Source organism: Myxine glutinosa, chromosome 3 (genome assembly GCF_964187855.1).
Source record: "Myxine glutinosa chromosome 3, kmMyxGlut1.1, whole genome shotgun sequence".
NCBI classification, from domain to species: domain Eukaryota; kingdom Metazoa; phylum Chordata; class Myxini; order Myxiniformes; family Myxinidae; genus Myxine; species Myxine glutinosa.
Genome location: NC_136263.1, coordinates 132471571 through 132491387, shown reverse-complemented (window position 1 = coordinate 132491387; position 19817 = coordinate 132471571). Strand labels below are relative to the sequence as shown.

Sequence of the window (19817 nt, the reverse complement as noted above, 5' to 3'; positions counted from 1 at the left end):
AAGGGTAACAGAGAGAAATTTAATTGAACCAACTTATACAAATTCATGAAGGAAATTACATAATTAAGGATTATCTTCTGAATAATAACTTTTAAGAATACCATCATGCATACGTATTGTTCCTTCAGGAGAAGAAACACAATTGACCAGAACGGCTCTCGGTAGAGCACGTACCTCCACCAGGCTGGACAGTTTACATTTTGTATCCCACGATGTATGTATCCGGGCCTTAACCAAAACCTAATCAGCTTGTTCTCTTCACCTAAGCACCCATCCACCAAGTTTAGTCCGAATCTCGAATCTGTCTATAACTGTTTGAGATATCATGCTATATATCATGCTTTTCCTTGTGTCTCAATCATGAAGAATCACTTAAAATTATCGTGTCTGGATCTGCATCTTCACCAAAACCTAAGCAATTCTTCCTCGTCACACATCCAACCTGTCCACAAAGTTTCATTGAAACGCATCCATAACTTTTTGAGATATCCTACTCACATACAGACAGATAGACAGACAGGGATGAAAACATAACCTCCACCCACCTTCGGCGACAGAGGTGTAATAATACATCATGTGATGAAAACAATAAGTAAATGACTTTTTGAACTTGTAGATTGCAAGTAGGACTTGCCGAGTGTGCTGGTTAGTGTCCAAATCAACAACTGCAACATCATCTAATGAGTGAGGGTGTAATTTCCGCAGCATGCACAGGTCCCGATGCCTAAACCCTAAGGCATGGCATCATCAAGGTGGTGTACCCACATGAATTCCAGTCCTTGGAAGATCGTCCACTCCTTGCACAGATCTCTCGCCACATGTGGTACAGGCTGTGTCCTCGTGCCATTTCACGAGCCGATGACTCATTGGCCAAAAACTGCCCAGCAGCCCCAAACTCTTCCATCGCTGTGGATACAAAAAAGGCCCCCAACAGTGTGCAGGTAAAGGTCAACAATGAACGTCCGCAAACACTGAACAAACAAAATGCATGGCATAAATATGGTTGCTTATAGTTATAATATCAGCATTATCACACTAATTTCAAAGTTGCCCCACACCTGCCCCCAATGTATTTTGCAAGGTCTTACTGACCATGATCGGCTCTTCAAGGGCATCACATGTTCATGAGGTTAAAATGAAGCATCACTTGTACTTGCGGTTCATGTTTTTTTCCAATTACATTTTAATCAATCGTATTAATTATCACGAGAACATAAACTAAGGATCTGTACACGAGTTAAAAACCCATCAAGTCATCACGATAAGCGGATTGGATTCCTGAGTGCGTCAAACACCACATACACCTCAACGCACGACCCTCCAGCATAATCAACTTGGATCATGTCAAGCACGGACAGACTCGCCCCGTGACCTCCTGGGCCGAGTTGAAGCCACGGATGGCATCGCTTGCGCCGTCGTCTAGGCCGCGTTGCAATGCGTTCGGGCCGTGGTTAAAAATTCCCGCTTTGTCAGCGGCCATCGGACAACACAATCAATGCATCTGCGCGTTAACCGCACGACGGCTTGCTGCGATGTTGTGTTGTGCAATAACCGAACGACGGCTCACTGAACCCCAACCCTATTCACCTGCTGGGAACCTCACCAAACCAGGACAGGACACGGCGCCGTTAACGTCACGGATCACGTGGTTCCGCTTTGGCTCGCGTCTCATAAATCTGACGTCACTCGCTCGAGGTTTGTACATTTTTATTAACCCTTTGTCTTATGATCGCTTGCTCAAACATTTTTACATCTACCTATTTTATAATAACTCAAAAAAAATCCACTATGCTTATTTTTAAACATTTAGTGTTCCCGTAAAAGAAAGGTTCGCCTGAGGAAAGTACCATATTATTCCTCTTCTTCTTCTTCTTTATTCCCTCTTCCTCCTCCGTCTACTCTTCTTCTTCTTCTAGATTTTCGGCCCACAAGCCTCCACCGAGGCCGGCCCAAGTTAAAACGGGCAGACAAAGGGTGACGTCAGGTCCTTGAAAGTACATCCATTTCTGCAGGTTTCTCTCACGATTTTTCGCACCGAGTTATCAGTATCACTGGACGCATTACTTTCATACATACTTACCATACTTACATACATTAGCAGCCGTGAAGCCGAGCGGCGGCCATATTGGCGGGCCGAATGTTTTGTCAACAAACCATTGCGCCCATCGGTAACTAATACTAGTAATAGACTCGACAGAAGAAGTAAAATTTAAAATTGTACGTAGCAATGTAAGTAATAATGTACGTAATAATGTGAGTGAGGGGTGAGCCGTGTCGGTGGTGAGAGAGGGGGTGCCCCGTGTCGGTGGTGAGAGAGGGGGTGACCTGTGTCGGTGTTGTGGGACTCAGTGAGCCATGTCAGTGGTGAGGGGTGAGTGAGCCGTGTCGGTGGTGAGGGGTGAGTGAGCCGTGTTGGTGGTGAGGGGTGAGTGAGCCGTGTCGGTGTTGTGGGACTCAGTGAGCCATGTCAGTGGTGAGGGGTGAGTGAGCCGTGTCGGTGGTGAGGGGTGAGTGAGCCGTGTCGGTGGTGAGGGGTGAGTGAGCCGTGTCGGTGGTGAGGGGTGAGTGAGCCGTGTCGGTGGTGAGGGGTGAGTGAGCCGTGTCGGTGGTGAGGGGTTGAGTGAGCCGTGTCGGTGGTGAGGGGTGAGTGAGCCGTGTCGGTGGTGAGGGGTGAGTGAGCCGTGTCGGTGGTGAGGGGTGAGTGAGCCGTGTCGGTGGTGAGGGGTGAGTGAGCCGTGTCGGTGGTGAGGGGTGAGTGAGTACACATATGTACACAAAAAATACTGTGACACTGCCAATTAGCCAAAGCCGGTGCCGGATTAACAATGATATGAATGGTACGTTCACGTTCGTACAGGGCCCCCACAATTTGGGGCCCCCCACAAACACATAATATTTTGTTTTAATGTTGGTGCATACGACAATAGAAGAATCTCGAGGTTTTCCCAAATGTGTCTGACGTTGATGATAAGTAACTGCAGAGAGGAGAGTTCATGCTCTAATCGATCAGAGATGATCATGTATATGTATATATCGCTCTACAATGTACATAACAGCAACATTTCACTGTGCTAAATTCTCCGATTTCAGTGCTGCTAAAACGAGAAGGGAGTGTTCATAAATTATGTAGTGGGTGGGGCGGTGAATTGGAAGTAGGTCAGCGTAAAACTTTTGTGACCCCCCATGTACCAAGGGCAAACCTTTTCTCCCCCACCCATCAGCAAAACTTTATTGCCCAACCCCCTATCCTAACTTAGTTAAGAGTATCTCTAACCTTTTCCCCTGACGACTTGTCATAAATAAGACTGTTTTAGTAATCTAATTTATCAATTCTAATGTGGCGGACACAATGCCAGCGGGTCATAATTCCGCGCACTAGTGGGTGACGCGAGCAACCGGACGTGGGAGCAAGGCTCGGGCCACGCCCGGAGCAAAGGAGTCATGAGGCTAAGGGTTGAACTGGAATACATGCCCCGCCTTTCGGCCGACCGGCCATGCCCGAGGGCAAGGCGTGGCCTCGGGATATATACGCGGGCTCGACTTTCCCGCCCAGTGCTGACGTGCGAGCATAGAATAAAGTGTTTGGTTTTGTTCAACGCGTGGTGGCCTGCCTTCTTGATAAACGAATTGTGTGTGCATAGCACCACACTGGTGACCCCGACTGGTTCAGCCGTAGCTGACCCCTGAACGCGCCATGGCTACCAACGCTGTCGCCGTCAAACTCCCGGAGTTCTGGGAAGCACAGGCCGACGTTTGGTTTGTGCAGGCCGAGGCCCAATTCCAGCTCCGGGGCATCACAGCGGACGACACCATGTGCTTTCACGTGGTCGCCGCCCTCGGGCCCGGCACTGCCGCCGGCGTCGTGTCCTTCCTTCGGCACCCGCCGGGCGCCCACAAGTACGCGGCGCTCAAACGACTTCTCCTTACCACATTCGGGCTCACGGAGGCCGACCGCCTCCTTGACCTTCCCGCCCTCGGCGACACACAACCGTCCATTCGGATGGATTATATGTTGTCCCTTCTTGGAGACAAACGCCCGGATATCCTTTTCCGAGCGCTCTTCCTCCGCCAGCTACCTGCGCAGGTGCGGCTTGCGCTGGCCGGTTCGGCCATAACGGAACCCCGCGACCTGGTCAGAGAGGCGGACAAATTTTTTGCGGCCCACGACACGCGGCCGACGTATAGCGCTGCCGTATTGGATCCCGGTGCGGAGGCTTCAGCGCCCCCTGACCCCCTCGTGGCCGCTGGTACACCGCCGTCACGACCGACGTGGCAGCCACCCCCGGGGCAAACCTGGTGCTATTATCATGCCAGGTTTGGCCGCAAAGCCAGGTGTGTGCCGCCCGCCATGCTCTTTCGACGGGTCGGGAAACGGGCGGGCCGGCCATCCGCTCACTTGCGGCCATGAGAGTCGGCCATTCCGGCAGCCTCCTTTTCATCACAGACACCTTGTCTGGTCATCGATTTCTGTGCGACACTGGAGCGCAGGTAAGCGTCCTCCCTGCCTCCGCGTCCGACAAGCGGGCCGGGGCCCCGCCTTGCTCGCTGCCAACGGAACTCCCATCCGCACATTCGGGAAGCGTTGTCTCTCGCTGCGGTTCGGGGGACAGCGCTTCCAATGGTCTTTCGTCACCGCCAGCGTGCCAATGGCCCTGCTCGGTGCGGATTTCCTTTGTGCGCATGGGCTGTTGGTGGACGTTAAGCGCAGACGCCTCGTTCAGGCCGAAACCCTCAGCTCACTCGCTTGCTCGCTGAGGGGCTCGTTGAGCAGCTCGCTGAGCGGCTTACCAAGCGGCTTGCTGAGCGGTTCCGTCCCGGCGAGGTTGGTCTGTACGCTTCCGGCAGCGGACGAGTTTACCCGCCTCCTCGCCAGTTTCCCGGCACTCACGCGGCCCACCTTTTCAGCGGTGGCCGTCAAACACGGGGTGGAACACCATATTCCCACCGTCGGACCACCGGTCTGCGCCCGAGCGCGCCGCCTCGACCCAACGAAGCTCGCCGTTGTGAAAGTGGAATTTGCCACGCTGGAGCGGTTGGGCATCGTCCGGCGCTCCAACAGCGCATGGGCGTCACCGCTGCACATTGTGCCCAAGCCCGGCGGCGGATGGCGGCCGTGCGGTGACTACCGCCGGCTCAACGACGCCACCACCCCCGACCGCTACCCGGTCCCGCACATTCAGGACTTTTCCGCCTGGTTGGCGAAAACGACCATTTTTTCCAAGGTGGACCTCATCCGGGGCTACCACCAGGTCCCCGTAAAACCGGAAGACGTACCGAAGACGGCCGTTATAACACCTTTCGGCCTCTTCCAGTTCTTGCGGATGCCTTTTGGGTTGAAAAATGTGGCCCAGGCATTCCAGCGGCTCATGGACAGCGTCTTGCGCGACTTGTCCTTCGTCTACGTCTACCTGGACGACATCCTAGTCGTGAGCGCGTCCCGGGAGGAGCACCTGCTCCATCTCCGCACGCTCTTCGAACGCCTGGGCCAGCATGGCCTGATAATGAACCCCGCGAAGTGCCGGTTCGGCGTCACCGCCATCGACTTCCTGGGGCACCACATCACCAGGCACTGGGCCATCCCTTTACCGGACAAGGTGGAGGCGGTCAGGAGTTTCCCACGCCCCCGCACGATCAGGGGGCTCCAGGAATTCCTGGGCATGGTGAATTTTTATCACCGCTTCGTGCCCCGCGTCGCCCAGCTCCTGCGCCCCCTGCACGAGGCCCTCCAGGGGAAGCCGGGCAAAGGTGATATCGCCTGGACGGAGCAGATGGACGTGGCGTTTGCGGGCGCGAAGCTGGTCTTGGCCAACGCCACCATGCTGGCGCACCCGGCGCCCGATGCACCAATCGCCCTCACCACCGACGCGTCGGACTATGCGGTGGGCGCGGTGCACGAACAGTGGGTGAATGGTGCTTGGCAGCCGCTGGCGTTTTTTAGCCGGCAGCTCCACCAGGAGACCACCAGGAGATTCACCCCGGTGCCGACGGCACACCACGGTTGCCCGTCCTCACATGTCGCCCCGGAGCTTCGCACGGCGGAGTACGTTTTTGTCCGGCACGACGCCCACCGGGCACCGCTGCGGCCCCCATATGACGGACACTTCCGCGTACCCTTTAAAATTGTATGTAACAATGTAAGTAATAATGTACGTAATAATGTGAGTGAGGGGTGAGCCGTGTCGGTGGTGAGAGAGGGGGTGCCCCGTGTCGGTGGTGAGAGAGGACCGGGGACAAGCACTTCACCGTGGACATCGGCGGTACTCCAGATCGCATCTCCGTGGACCGCCTCAAGCCGGCCCACCTCGATCTGGACCACCCCCTCGCAAGCAGCTCTGCCTCCGCGTCGAGGCCGCCCTCCGGCAGGCAGACCCCCGGCACCCCCCACCCCCGCCGTCCCGCCACCCCCCAGCCCTGCACGCATCGCCAGAGGGCGTTTCGGCCGGGTCATCCGGCCTCCCCGCAAGCTCACCCTTCAGTTGCGCGGGAATTCTGGGGGGATGCGTGTGGCGGACACAATGTCAGCGGGTCATAATTCTGCGCACCAGTGGGTGACGCGAGCGACCGGACGTGGGAGCAGGGCTCGGGCCACACCCGGAGCAAAGGAGTCATGAGGCTAAGGGTTGAACTGGAATACATGCTCCGCCTTTCGGCCGACCGGCCACGCCCGAGGGCAAGGCATGGCCTCGGGATATATACGCGGGCTCGAAAGTCGAGCCCGCCCAGTGCTTACGTGCGAGCATAGAATAAAGTGTTTGGTTTTGTTCAACGCGTGGTGGCCTGCCTTCTTGATAAACGAATTGTGTGTGCATAGCACCACAATAATACATAAATAATCATAAAATACGTGTCAGACGGAGGACACGGCAGGAAAAGTCCGTTGCAAAACAATCACCAACTTCCCCAGTGACAAAAAGACGAACAAATGCTAACCTTTCTAGTGTTTCTGTTGTACAATAATCTGTTGTGCACAACATTATTCCACTTACCTATGAAATGATACATCGGAGCTCTTCCCTGTGGCATTTGTGCAACCAAATGGAGCACATTGAGGCATATTTTCAGCGTGAGACTTATGCAGAGCTGTCTGTGTCAAAAAGTTTGAAGCAGCTGACAATCGGCCCTCCAAGATGGCCGTCTCATTACTTCTGGCTGCTTCAAAAGAGAGGCTTCATTGGCTCTCCAGATTATATTTATAGCCGGCGAAGCCGGTGTTGTGAATGAACGCGTATGTATTATGTTGAAAAGCCAGATTTTCCTGGATCGCACAAGATCTGCCTGCAACCCTCTTATGGTTAAACTGCCAAAATCAAGACTCTCTGCTCACCTTCACTCCTTCATACCTCTTTTCTCCCACCTCTGGAACAAACTCCCTCACTCTCTTCAATCCCTCTCCACCCTCCAGGTGGTATGTTTAGGGTCATTGTCATGTTGCAAGGTCCACCTTCGGTTGAGTTTCAAATTTCCGACATGTGGCCTCACATTATCCTCAAGCACCCTATGCTACAATGAAGTATTCATCGTGGATTCTATGATGGTGAGCTGTCCGGGTCCTGATGCAGCAAAGCTGCCCCAAACCATATTTCCACAACCATGCTTTACAGTTGGCATCAGGTTCTTGTGGTCAAATGCTGTCTTTGGTTTTCGCCAAACATGTCTTCTGGTACTGTGGCCAAATAGCTCTGTGTGAGTTATTAGCCTGCATTGGACTGAGTCCAAAACGGGGGCTTTAAGGGTTGGGCCTCGTCCGTCTGCAACCATATCTCGGACATGTGTTACGTGGTCCTCCCGGTAACTACCTGGTCTTGGTGACCCCCGGACCGTGGGAGGGACCCCGCCAGAAAGATATATGATTTATACGCTTTCGTAACGCAATCAATATGAAAGACACAACAATTCAAGTCAATAAGAAACCCCACACCAAGGATCCGGATTAATTAATAATATATTCTCAATCCATCAACCAACAATCAACAATCCATCAACAATGTTACTAAGATGGCCATCTCATATATTTCCCCCCTTTCCCCACTCACGACCCCTCAATGGTCACTGTCCCTCACAATGTCTCTGGGCCCCTCCAGACCAAGGTGAAGGTCGACTTCTCCGCACACGGGCGGTTGAACGAACCCCTGGCTGACGTGCTCCAAACGTGCACGTCGCGTACCGGGAACAGCTGCTGCAGCGCACACCTCCTTGCAAAGCAAAGCGGGCAAAGCAAGGCGCAGCTCGCAAAGCGCGCGAGGCCCAAGGTGTGACCCGTATGCGTCCTTGTAGACGTTGAGGCGAACTGTGCCGGACGCTTGGTTCCGTGCACGAACCCACGGCAACTTGACGCGTAACCGGTAATTACCCCGCGCAGGTAACTCCTCTCACCAGACGGGCTTTCAAACGCAGCGTTCCCCACGCTGCTCAATATCGACACCGCTCGCGTCAGAGCTGGGCGAGGAAGAAGAAGATCACCGCTTCTCCAGGACCTCGTGTCTCTCTTTTCTTCTTCCGGTTCACTATCCCGTTTCCGGTCTCCTGTTATCCGGAGCCTCTCTAACCATTTAACCACAACAACCTTTAATAGAATAAACATTAATAAGCAATGACATGAATAGTAATTCACCTAAATCCGGGATCCGTAACACTCCCCCCCTTCAAGAAAGAAAGTTTGAACCCCGCGAAAACTTTCTGGGCCGGCCAACTTTGATAAACAAACCCGATACCCCAAATCATCAGTTCCCCCCGGGCACAATTATCGCATCTCAAAAATAAAGCAACAAACTTTCACCAAAACCCCCCAGAGATTCCAAGGTAATTCCCTCTAGACCAAGCGTCAACAACTTCTAGCTGCTCTTGGATGGAGGCCCAGCTGAGTACTTACTACATGGACGCTTTAAGGAATGTGGGGTTCACGGTTAGTCCGGGGAGGAAAGTTCATCACATGGACGCCTTTAAGAACGTGGCGTTCACGGTTAGTCCGTGTAGGAGCCCAGGCTCGGCGGCTCCGCCGTATATAGAGTGCTTCAACTTCTCCGGACTCCTAACAGTTACGGTGGGACCCCTTGTCCCAGCAGTCACCTGACTGGCGGTCTCCTTCTCGGCCAGTCCTCTGCCAATCATTCTTTCGGGAGATGCCGTAACTCTGGGAGCCTCCATAGTAATATCGGCTGCTGCCAACACCAAAACTACCGCCAAGTGGGCCTCTTCTGTAGACCTCTCGACGCCTACGAAATGCCTTCCCTACTGTTATGGTCCGACCCTCCAAATCCTTACCATTCCAATTCTTCTCTGCCTCCCTGGCGTCTTTTGTGCTTGCAAACGTGACAAAGCTGAACCCTCTTGACCGTTGCGTTTCCCTGTCTTTTACCACCCGCACTTCCACCAGCGGCCCATATCTGTTGAAGACAGAGGTCAGAACTTCTTCCTCTGTGTTGAAGTTCAGTCCCCCTACAAATAACTTGGCACTTTTGTCGCCATCCCTAGCTGGGGTGGTGTTATTTCCCCTGCGGTGCTCTTTACCCACCCTCGGGTTACCATAAATTTGCCCCCCGGCCAAATCATTCCCGATAATCACAGATACTCCCTCTACAAGAAGCGTGGCTTGTAAACTGACGGTGACCGGTCCTGACACCAAATCGGATTCCAAATGGATAACATGAAGTGGGGCACTAACACAGCCACCGATCCCTTGTAACCGAACCCTATCACCAGTTGCGGTACTCTTTGACAATGGCAAAATGCCTTCAAGCATTAAGGATTGATGGGCTCCTGTGTCCCTCAATACCCTAACAGGTCTTGGGTTAGTCAAGTCTCCCTCGAGTGAGACCAACCCCTCATAAATAAATGGTTGGTAACTCTTCTGTGGGCAATTTCTTACGCTTGCCATCGCATTCGGAGTTGTAATAGTCGGACTCCGCTCTGGGTTTTCTCTTTTCATGAGGTAACAACTGGACATCAAGTGTCCAGGTTTCTTGCAAAAAGCGCAAGTAGGTCCGGAGGAAAAACTCGTGGTCTGCCTCGCGCCCCCCCCCCCCCCCCCCGAAAAATAAGTTTGTCCTGGGCCCGTCGCCCTCTGATTTCGAACAGTTCGGGTATCAGCGTTGTCCCCATAATCATCTCGAGGCCGCCGCCATGTATTGTCGTTCTCCGCACCGGGTGTTCCATAACTCCCCTGCTGAAGTCTAGGCGAGGAGCTAGGTGTGTGGGCCCCTATCCGGTGTGTTAAGGCATAATCATCTGCCATGGTGGCTGCGTCCCACAACTTTGGTACTTTCTTTTCCTGCAGGTACACTTTGATGTCCTCGTGGACACACTGTTGAAATTCCTCCACCAGCATCAGGTCACGCAATGCTTCGAAGTCGTTCCCGACTCCTTTCGACTCACACCACCGATCAAACATGTTTTCTTTCACTCTGGCAAACTCCACATGGGTCTCACTCTCCCTCTTCCTGGCATTCCTGAATTTTTGCCGGTAAGCTTCAGGAACCAACTCATAGGCTTTGAGGATGTGCTTCTTCAATACCTCATAATCTGCACATTGGTCCATTGGTAGCGCCGAATAAATCTCTTGAGCTTTACCCACCAGCACACTTTGCACTAGTATGGTCCAGGCCTCCTCCGGCCAGTTTAACTGTCGAGCCACTTTCTCAAAGTGTGGAAAAAATTGAGTGACTTCCTTTTCACTGAAGGGTGGAACCAGCCTCACATGTCTGCCCACATCCCAGGTTTTCTGGCTAGGTGTCGACCCCGTCAGCAAGGGTGGTACCTCTCCCCGTTCTCTCATTAAATCCAGCTCCTTGAATTTAATCTCTTGCTGAAGCGCCAGATCACGTTCCTTCAACTCCCTTTCGGCTTTTCTCTCCTCTGCTTCGAGTTCCCTGGCAGCTCTCCTCTCCTCTGCTTTTCTCCCTTCTAACCTTTCCTGGAGTTCTCGTTCCACTCTCCTTTCCTCTGCTTGTTTCTCTTCTCTCCTCTCTTCTGCTTGCCTTTCCTCTTCTGCTCTTTCCTTTTCTGCTTTCCTTTCTTCTTCTGCTCTTTCCTTTTCTGCTTTCCTTTCTTCTTCTTTTAACCTTTCCTGGAGTTCTCGTTCCACTCTCCTTTCCTCTGCTTGTTTCTCTTCTCTCCTCTCTTCTGCTTTCCTTTCCTCTTCTTTGATCCATTCCTGGCTCCGTAATTGCAACTCCAGTTTCCGGAGCTCAACGTCTTCTGGTTCTTCGGGTAGCCACTGCCAGGCTAACTCGTCCCATGTTCCTAATCCCACCATAGATTGTATCACCGTGGTCTGCAACTCTGCCTTCCTCAAATTAGTTCGGACCTCCAAGTTAAAATGTTTGGCCAATTTCAAGAGGTCCGCTTTTAGTAACGCTCGGAACTGTGCCTCACTAGGTGTTACCACAAAGTTCTGTGCAACAAACGCCATGGTGACTATCGTTAACACCTGTTACCCTTCACCCAAGACTTTACCACAATTTCTCAAAAATTTACCAATTAATTAATAAATTTTAATTACTAAAAATTATTATTTTATTATGTTATACAATTTTATATCCCGGAATTCAATTGGAGGAGCCCCCAATTCTGTAACGTGGTCCTCCCGGTAACTACCTGGTCTTGGTGACCCCCGGACCGTGGGAGGGACCCCGCCAGAAAGATATATGATTTATACGCTTTCGTAACGCAATCAATATGAAAGACACAACAATTCAAGTCAATAAGAAACCCCACACCAAGGATCCGGATTAATTAATAATATATTCTCAATCCATCAACAATCCATCAACAATGTTACTAAGATGGCCATCTCATATATTTCCCCCCTTTCCCCACTCACGACCCCTCAATGGTCACTGTCCCTCACAATGTCTCTGGGCCCCTCCAGACCAAGGTGAAGGTCGACTTCTCCGCACACGGGTGGTTGAACGAACCCCTGGCTGACGTGCTCCAAACGTGCACGTCGCATACCGGGAACAGCTGCTGCAGCGCACACCTCCTTGCAAAGCAAAGCGGGCAAAACAAGGCGCGGCTCGCAAAGCACGCGAGGCCCAAGGTGCGACCCGTACGCGTCCTTGTAGACGTTGAGGTGAACTGTGCCGGACGCTTGGTTCCGTGCACGAACCCACGGCAACTTGACGCGTAACCGGTAATTACCCCGCGCAGGTAACTCCTCTCGCCAGATGGGCTTTCAAACGCAGCGTTCCCCACGCTGCTCAATATCGACACCGCTCGCGTCGGAGCTGGGCGAGGAAGAAGAAGATCGCCGCTTCTCCAGGACCTCGTGTCTCTCTTTTCTTCTTCCGGTTCACTATCCCGTTTCCGGTCTCCTGTTATCCGGAGCCTCTCTAACCATTTAACCACAACAACCTTTAATAGAATAAACATCTATCTATAATTCCAGTAATCTCTGTCTGTACGTTTGTACGTTTGTACGTCTGTTTGTCTGTGACCGCTGTTTCTCGACAACCACGGGTCCGATATACTTGAAACTTGCCAGGTATATTGCTGGGGACCCGAGGATGTGCCTTTTCAAGGTTTCATATTAATCGGACAATTACTTACCGAGCTATGTCCAAAAAACGATTCAACCAATCAGAGAGCAGCGAACGATCGCGTGTGCCGAACGTGGCGGACACACTCTGCCTCGGATGGCACATTTGAGAGCGTATTCATTTATTTCATTTCACGTTTGCAAACTATGTTGGCGTTAAACTATGTTTTACAACTAATAAAAACGAATTTGCGATTCATTCGCTTTCCTGCGCGTTTGTGTACGCGATGGCGATTTCTTTACCAAACTCCGGAAGCCGTTCGCTTTGGACCGAACCATTTCATGTAAATAGAGGGGGGGGATTGTCACCACTCGCAAGCCGTTCGCTTTGGACCAAACCATTTCATGTAAATAGAGGGGGGGGATATAATTTTAGATATAGATATAGTACGGGCAATGCCCTAGTTAATAAGCAATGACATGAATAGTAATTCACCTAAATCCAGGATCCGTAACACATGTGTGGACCAATTCTGTTCATACATGGCACAAAGACAACACATGACGGTATACATATGCGTGTCATTTAGTTTCATTGATACAATCAAAGATGGCCGACTGGAGGCCATTTTAGTTGTAAAAAACCAGATGATGAACATGACCTCAACCATTTCTCGGACATGCATGTATCGATCCTCTCCAAGCTTGACACACAGATAATGAATGATGGGTTACATGTGCACGTCATTTTATTTTCGAAATCAGATCCAAGATGGCCGACTGGCGGCCATTTTGTTACATAAACATGTCCCCAATCATTTCTGGAACATGCATGGACCGATTTTATTCAAACTTGGTACAAAGATAATACATGAGAGTTTACAGATGCAGATTTTGTTTTGTAATCCGACTAAAGATGGCTGACTGGCAGCCTTCAAGTCCATAAAGCTAAATTACTTTTGAACCATTTTGGTAATACTTTTACTTTCGGTAATAAGAATCAGTGGAATTACTGATTTACCAGCCACGATGATTTACCAACTCCCAACTGGCAGCCACGATGTTTGTCTCCATGAGCGGGATATTTCAAAAAGTGATGAACAGATTCGGACGAGACTTGGTGGAGTGGTTGAGTTCGTGGCAATGACGAATCAATTTGATTTTGGTGAAGTTCCAAATCCGGACACAAGAGCTTTTTCATTTTTATTTGATTATTCACCATTGAGAGATGGGGCCAAAAACGATATACAGCATGATTTTTCAAAAATATATGGACAGATAACTTACAGATAACATAACAGATAACAGATAACAGATAACAGATAGATAACAAGATAACAGACAGATAACAGATAACATAACTTATTGGATGAGTTGGTTAGGTGACAAGAAAAAGGTGATTGGATTTTGGTTCAGATCGGGATCCAGATGCGGCCTATCAATGGCATACAAAGAATAAACTGTTCCGGCTGGTGGAGGTATGTGCTCTTCCAAGTGCTGTTGTAGTTTATATAAAGTCAGGCCCCGACATTAGTGGTGGACACGTTCCTGGAAAATGCTGCAAATGTCGAATTCACAAATGTGGGGGCATTGTTTCAATGGGAAAAGGGGGGTGGGTGATAGGCTCTCAGCAGATCCTGATTCGCGGAAAATCCCACGAATGTCGACACCGCAAATGTCGGGGCATTGTTTTAATGGGGGAAACGAGGGATAGCTCCCTGCAGTTCCTGATTCATAGGGGAAAATCCCACGAATGTCATCACCGCAAATGTCTGGGGATTGTTTCAATGGAATAAAAAGGAATTTGTCCCCAGAATTTTCTGATTCATAGGGGAAATACCCAAAAATGTCAACACCGTGAATGTCAGGGCATTGTTTCAATGAGGAAGAGAGGGATTTGTTCCCGGCATTTCCTGATGCATAGGGGAAAATTTGAAAGTTAAAAAAAATGTCTTCGACCATGAATGCACATGATTACAGTTTCATAAAATATTGTTGCGGTTTTTGGAATAAAGGCAACCCCCCTATAGTTAGTTACACCACAACATGTAGCCTCGCTTAGTTAGTTATTTCTTATCAAATGTGAAGTATAGTCTCCTTCCCAGTGTTAGTATGCGTTGAGGCAGGTAGAGTGATGGTAGGCCTCATTGCAGCCTGAAATGCCATGTCATGGGCCTAGGACAAGTCTTGCAGGCCTGAGGGAGGAGGTACAGGGATTGGCCAGTAAATTACAGCCAATGAGAGCTAAAGGGAGTGGCCAGTAAGTAACAGCCAATGAGAGCTAAAGGGAGTGGCCAGTAAGTTACAGACAATGAGAGCTAAAGGGAGTGGCCAGTACCAATAAGGGGCTGTCACGACACGTGACCCCCGGTGGCCAGTGGAGGCCCATGGAACATTCGAGTGTGGCTCCGGGGGGGCTATAAAACCCGGCCCGGACCCCCGTTCTCTCTCTCTCTCTCTGGCAGGCTGACTCTCTCTCTGGCAGGCTGACTCTGTCTCTGGCAGGCTGGCACTCTCTCTGGCCCGGGACTCTGAATGCTCTCTCTGCCCTGACGACCTCTGCCTGGACTCCCTGCATGTGTGGTCTGCCTCACTGACCTTGGGATACGCTCCACGGATTTCTGTTACGTTACGTGCACGACTGTGATCAACGCCGCTGCCGCGAACAGCCTTGGGGGGGGGGGGTCCGCAGAACGAGCCCATCCGGGCCAACTGCACGAGCCGCCGCGCATTGGGTGCATTCCCCTCTTCCTCCCCTTCCCCGAACAAGTCTGTGGGCCCTTGTCTGGGAACGTAAGTAAGGCCATTAAGATTCTCCACTGTGTCCATTTTCTATAACTATTGTGCATTTGTGAATAAATCCTGTGGTTCGTTTCCAACCTGGCCATCATCGTCTTTTCACCATTGACCTAGCATTGCACGAATTAAAACCGCTCGATCGGGTTCCATAGTGTTAACGGCACGAGTTACGCGACACACAAACGCTCCGGCGTTAAAGACCAGCTTGACTCGTGCGAGGTTCAGCCCCCGTTCTCACGGCTGCGTGTGTTGAAGGTACTCGGGTCGTGACCGTTAACCCTTCCGCGCGCAGCTGCGGGCTCGGCACCTGGAATTGCCCAGCAATCCATCCACCACGAGTATAGTGTGGGGGGCGGCCTCGTGGACTCGAAGCTCGAGGGGGAGCAGGGCTTAAGCCCCCCTCAGTACGTCCACGAGCTCGAGACTCGCAACAATATGTTTAGATAATAAAAAAACGATGACACCAGGTACTGTTTACAATGTTTATTGAAGGACTGTGATTACAGTTTATTAAAAGTGCTTAACCATACGGTAGTAAAAAAAACATCATGTACCGTTTCAAATTTTTATTTCACAAACATACAACTTTTTAGATGATGGTGATGAAGATGAAGATTGCAAATCCAACATTGCATTTCGATTGCATAAGGTCAATAAACTGCGACACGTCCACATAACGGAGCTATGTGCCAAGGAGGACCACCTCAACCCTTCATAGAATGTGGATCTCGGAACAGTACCACCATGTGGAAGTTTAGAGCAGCACACAAGGTGGGTGATCTATCAGATTGGAATCTGGAAGAGGGCCCACATCGCTAAACGCGATATTTCAGATGTAACCGTTGTCCATGGATGGGAGTTGATGGATGGTAAGCTGGAGTCACTGAGGTATGTTAGTAAGGGAAACATTTGAAAATCTGTTAACTAAATTGTTACCAAAAAATTTCTTCACCAATATGTTTGTAAAGGTGTGTAATAACATGTGTTAAAATGTTGAAGGTCAACTCCCGTGGGAAACCCAGAAAAAAAGCTGTTGAATTCGGGTACCGAAAAATTATTTTCGAGAATTTTTATTTTTTTTAATCGGCCCTTAAGTAACTTATGAGGGGTCAAATAAGGGTTTTTCATGATTCTGAGTTGATTGTTAACTTATATTTCACCACAGACACTCCTTTGTGGAAAAATAATTTCTAAATATATCTCATTTTCTACTTTGCAGGACATGGAGTCTAGCAATATGGATGAAGACGTTACTCCACCTGTGCTCAATTGCTTCATCTGTGCACGCTCGGATACACCAGCTGAAAGGCTCATACAGGCAACTCCAAAGGGATACTCAACTTTATTGAAACAAGCAGAAACTGTCGAAAATGTTACTGTTGTGGAACGTATGAAGGAGGCTCAAAAGAAAGGAAAACTGAGGTACCACCAGAAGTGTAAAAATGATCTGTACAACAATTTTGTTGCAACCACCAAGAAGTCAGCTCAAGCATCAAAGGCAGAGAAAGAGTCATCAAAGTTGAAGAGAAGACGCACTACTTGTGAGTTCAGTTCATCAACTGGCTGCAGTTCTAGAAGATCACAGTCAGTTGACCCCCTGTATAAGGATGTATGCATTCTTTGCAACCAACCAGCCCAGCTCTACAAAAATAATCCAGCACAAGCTAGAAAGAAATACAGAGTGCCAGATAATTTGACTGCAGATACACTGAAGGCAAGCTTGCTGAAGACAGCACGGAGTCGCGGGGATGACTGGGGCACTGAAGTCACTGGACGCCTGGAAGGGATCAACGACTTGGTAGCAGAAGAAACACTGTACCATTTGCGATGCAAACTTATGTTTGCGAGAGGTGACAGTTTGTCCAAGACTGATGAGGAAGGAAAAAGGAAGAGAGGACAGAGGAGTATTGATGAGGAGCGAGAGGCAGTTTTTATTGAATTCTGCGAATGGTTAGACTCAGAATTAGAGCATGGGGTAATGAACATGGACCAAGTCCATGAAAAGCTGCAGGAGTTTGATCAGTCACCAGAGAAGAGCCTTTCTTATTCAAAGCATTGGCTAAAGATAAAACTTCTAGAGAAATACGAAGACACCTTGTATTTCACAACACAGGAAAGAAGGGCAGATGTACTCTGTCTCAAAGATGGCACCGACAATATTCTGCGAGGGCATCATGCTAATCTTGACCATGGAGATGAGAAGACTCAGATCATAAAGACGGCACTCAAGTTCATATCCAATGATATTGCCTTGATTGATTTAGGTCCAAAGTCATACCCCACCACACACAGTATGACTGACATCGATAGTCAGCTGACACTTGTTCCTGCAAGCCTTCGGATGTTCTTGAGACCGATTGTCAAGACAGACGAAAGAGTTGCCGTTTGGGGGCAGAATTTTATTAAGGCCTGTCGACCTCGGTCTGGAGTATTGCCACACCAAATGGGGCTTGCCATACAACTTGATCATAGATTTGGGTCAAAATGGATGCTCAACAAGTTCCACCGGCTGGGATACACTGAGTCTTACACGGAGACACAAAACTACAAATACTGCTTCCTTAATAGTAGGAGTGGAGATGATGTTCCAGATACTTCTGGCACTCTTGACACCATTGTGGAGGAAACCGATGAACAGATCAATGATGAGGTTGCGGTTGATGCTGCGCTTGAGGATCAATCAGTGATGACAGCCAAAGTGCCAGCCAGTGAAAGTGAATTGTCAAGTAATGATCAGGTGGTCTTTATGGAGGTTGGGGAAACAAACAATGCAGTCACTCAGTTTGTTGGAGACAATATAGATTTAAACATTGTCTCTATTCACGGAAACACTCCCTTTCACTCAATGGGTTGGATCGAAGTCACCTCTCCGGCACCACCTTTGCCAGATCCACAGACAACAGCAGCTTTCCCCCGGGTGAAGTTGAAGGCACTCGACAAAGCTAAGATCCTGAGAGGAACTGAAGTAAAGATTATTCCATTTACGAACAGGAAACATAGGAATGAACGCGATCATGTTTCTCCCCCTCGCTGAGCTTTCCTCCTCCCTGGCTCATGATCAGCCACTCCTCACTCCAGGTGACACACTCTGGGCAGGATCCCGGGACTGGATCCTTCTACAGAGCATGTCTCTGAACCCCAGTGACTATGGATGGACAATAGGTGTGCATGGGTATGAGCCAGTTCCAACACTGGACCCCACGGCTCCTGAGTAGCTATTGCAGTTCACGAGCTGTAATTGTCATGGAGATTGCAGCAACCGGCGATGCAGCTGCAAGAAGAATGGGGTCACGTGCATCTCGGCCTGTGGAGTCTGTAATGGCATTACATGCAGAAACTGCAGTCATGATGTTGTTGAGTCTGAAGAAGACATAGACAATGACTGTTGAAACTTCTGACATTGTGAATGAGAAATAACTCTTGAGTATTTTCTACTTTGTAGAAACTTTTCTGCTTTTCTTTCTGCTTTGCACTACTTTTCTGTGCTACTTTTCTGCTTTGTGTGTAAATGTAAAAGTGAAAATATAAATGTTAACAATCAACTCAGAATCATGAAAAACCCTTATTTGACCCCTCATAAGTTACTTAAGGGCCGATTAAAAAAAAAAAATTCTCGAAAATAATTTTTCGGTACCCGAATTCAACAGCTTTTTTTCTGGGTTTCCCACGGGAGTTTAACTTCAACATTTTAACACATGTTATTACACACCTTTACAAACATATTGGTGAAGAAATTTTTTGGTAACAATTTAGTTAACAGATTTGTGAAATATCTCATAAAATGCCCTTACTATGTAGGAAATGTTCTGCCACAACAGTTCATCAATATCATCGACAAACCACTATATTTTGAAGATGTGGAGTCAGATGAGTCGGATACAGAACTGCCAGATATCCCATATCGGTTTGGTGGAGGCAGCAATGACAGTGATCAAGGTTGACAATGTTCACCAGTGAATGAACCGTGTGCCCACTCGTTATATTGAATATATTACCCAGTATACCTTGTGTGGTGGTACCTTGTTCATTTGTTAATGTGCATACATTATGTCAGTCTAGTTTCGTGCTTCATGACATTCGTAATCTTTATGACGATATGTTACATCAGAGAAACATAAAAGATTCAATTGGTACATGAGTTGTTGATGTATTAAATCCCATGAATGTATGCTCCCTGCTCTGCTTTCTTCTATTAACGAGTGCTATTTTTTAACTTGCCATAACTTTGTCAGTTTATGTCATAGAATCAAGTTATGGTATCAAATGTTAGGTATATTGACACAGTGTATTTTAATATCTGACATGGATGAATATAGTCCCACATATGCACTTCGAACATATGCACTGTTCAGGATAGTCCAGGGCATCAGAAAATATCGTGTCAGAAAAAAAAGAAGAAGGACAGGGTGATGATTTTGTTGACCTGGAAGGACCAGAGTGGAAGAAATGCGTGATGGAGAGCTGCCTGGCACATTGCCGCCAGTTTCTGTGCAGCTCATTGAAGGGAAGCATCACGTCACCTGACCCCTCTTAAACTTGAGGCAAA

At 49.3% G+C, this 19817-nt stretch overlaps 2 protein-coding genes across 7 annotated transcripts in view; one reads left to right on the top strand and one right to left on the bottom strand.

The window, feature by feature from the left end:
* The window catches only part of LOC137423211 (uncharacterized), a 92496-nt gene extending 90791 nt beyond the window's left edge, over nt 1–1705 (bottom strand). Inside the window, exons 1-2 of the mRNA XM_078773616.1 lie at nt 1588–1705; nt 766–906 (exon numbers count right to left, since the gene is read on the bottom strand). Of these exons, the coding sequence (XP_078629742.1) occupies nt 766–906; nt 1588–1705 (259 nt within the window). The remainder of the gene's footprint in view (nt 1–765; nt 907–1587) is intronic.
* Nucleotides 1706–1899: 194 nt separating this feature from the next.
* LOC144891356 (uncharacterized) lies at nt 1900–19439 on the top strand. Of its 6 annotated transcripts, none has more exons than XM_078774549.1 (3): nt 1900–2012; nt 15865–16042; nt 16491–19439. In XM_078774549.1, exons 2-3 carry the CDS (start codon nt 15956–15958, stop codon nt 18303–18305), a joined length of 1902 nt encoding a protein of 633 aa, XP_078630675.1. In that variant the 5' UTR covers nt 1900–2012; nt 15865–15955; the 3' UTR covers nt 18306–19439. The 6 variants fall into 6 exon arrangements, with proteins under 6 accessions (XP_078630675.1, XP_078630681.1, XP_078630680.1 ...); XM_078774554.1 differs by lacking the exon at nt 1900–2012 and adding an exon at nt 2027–2308; XM_078774550.1 differs by lacking the exon at nt 1900–2012 and adding an exon at nt 2027–2371.
* Nucleotides 19440–19817: the final 378 nt, after the last annotated feature.

Bases quoted from the DNA above. Each gene is read 5' to 3' on its own strand.
- LOC144891356 (XM_078774549.1), top strand. From the start codon at position 15,956: ATGTGCCAAGGAGGACCACCTCAACCCTTCATAGAATGTGGATCTCGG. The intron at 16,043-16,490 runs GTGGGTGATCTA...TCTACTTTGCAG, and splicing joins AGTTTAGAGCAGCACACAAG to GACATGGAGTCTAGCAATAT.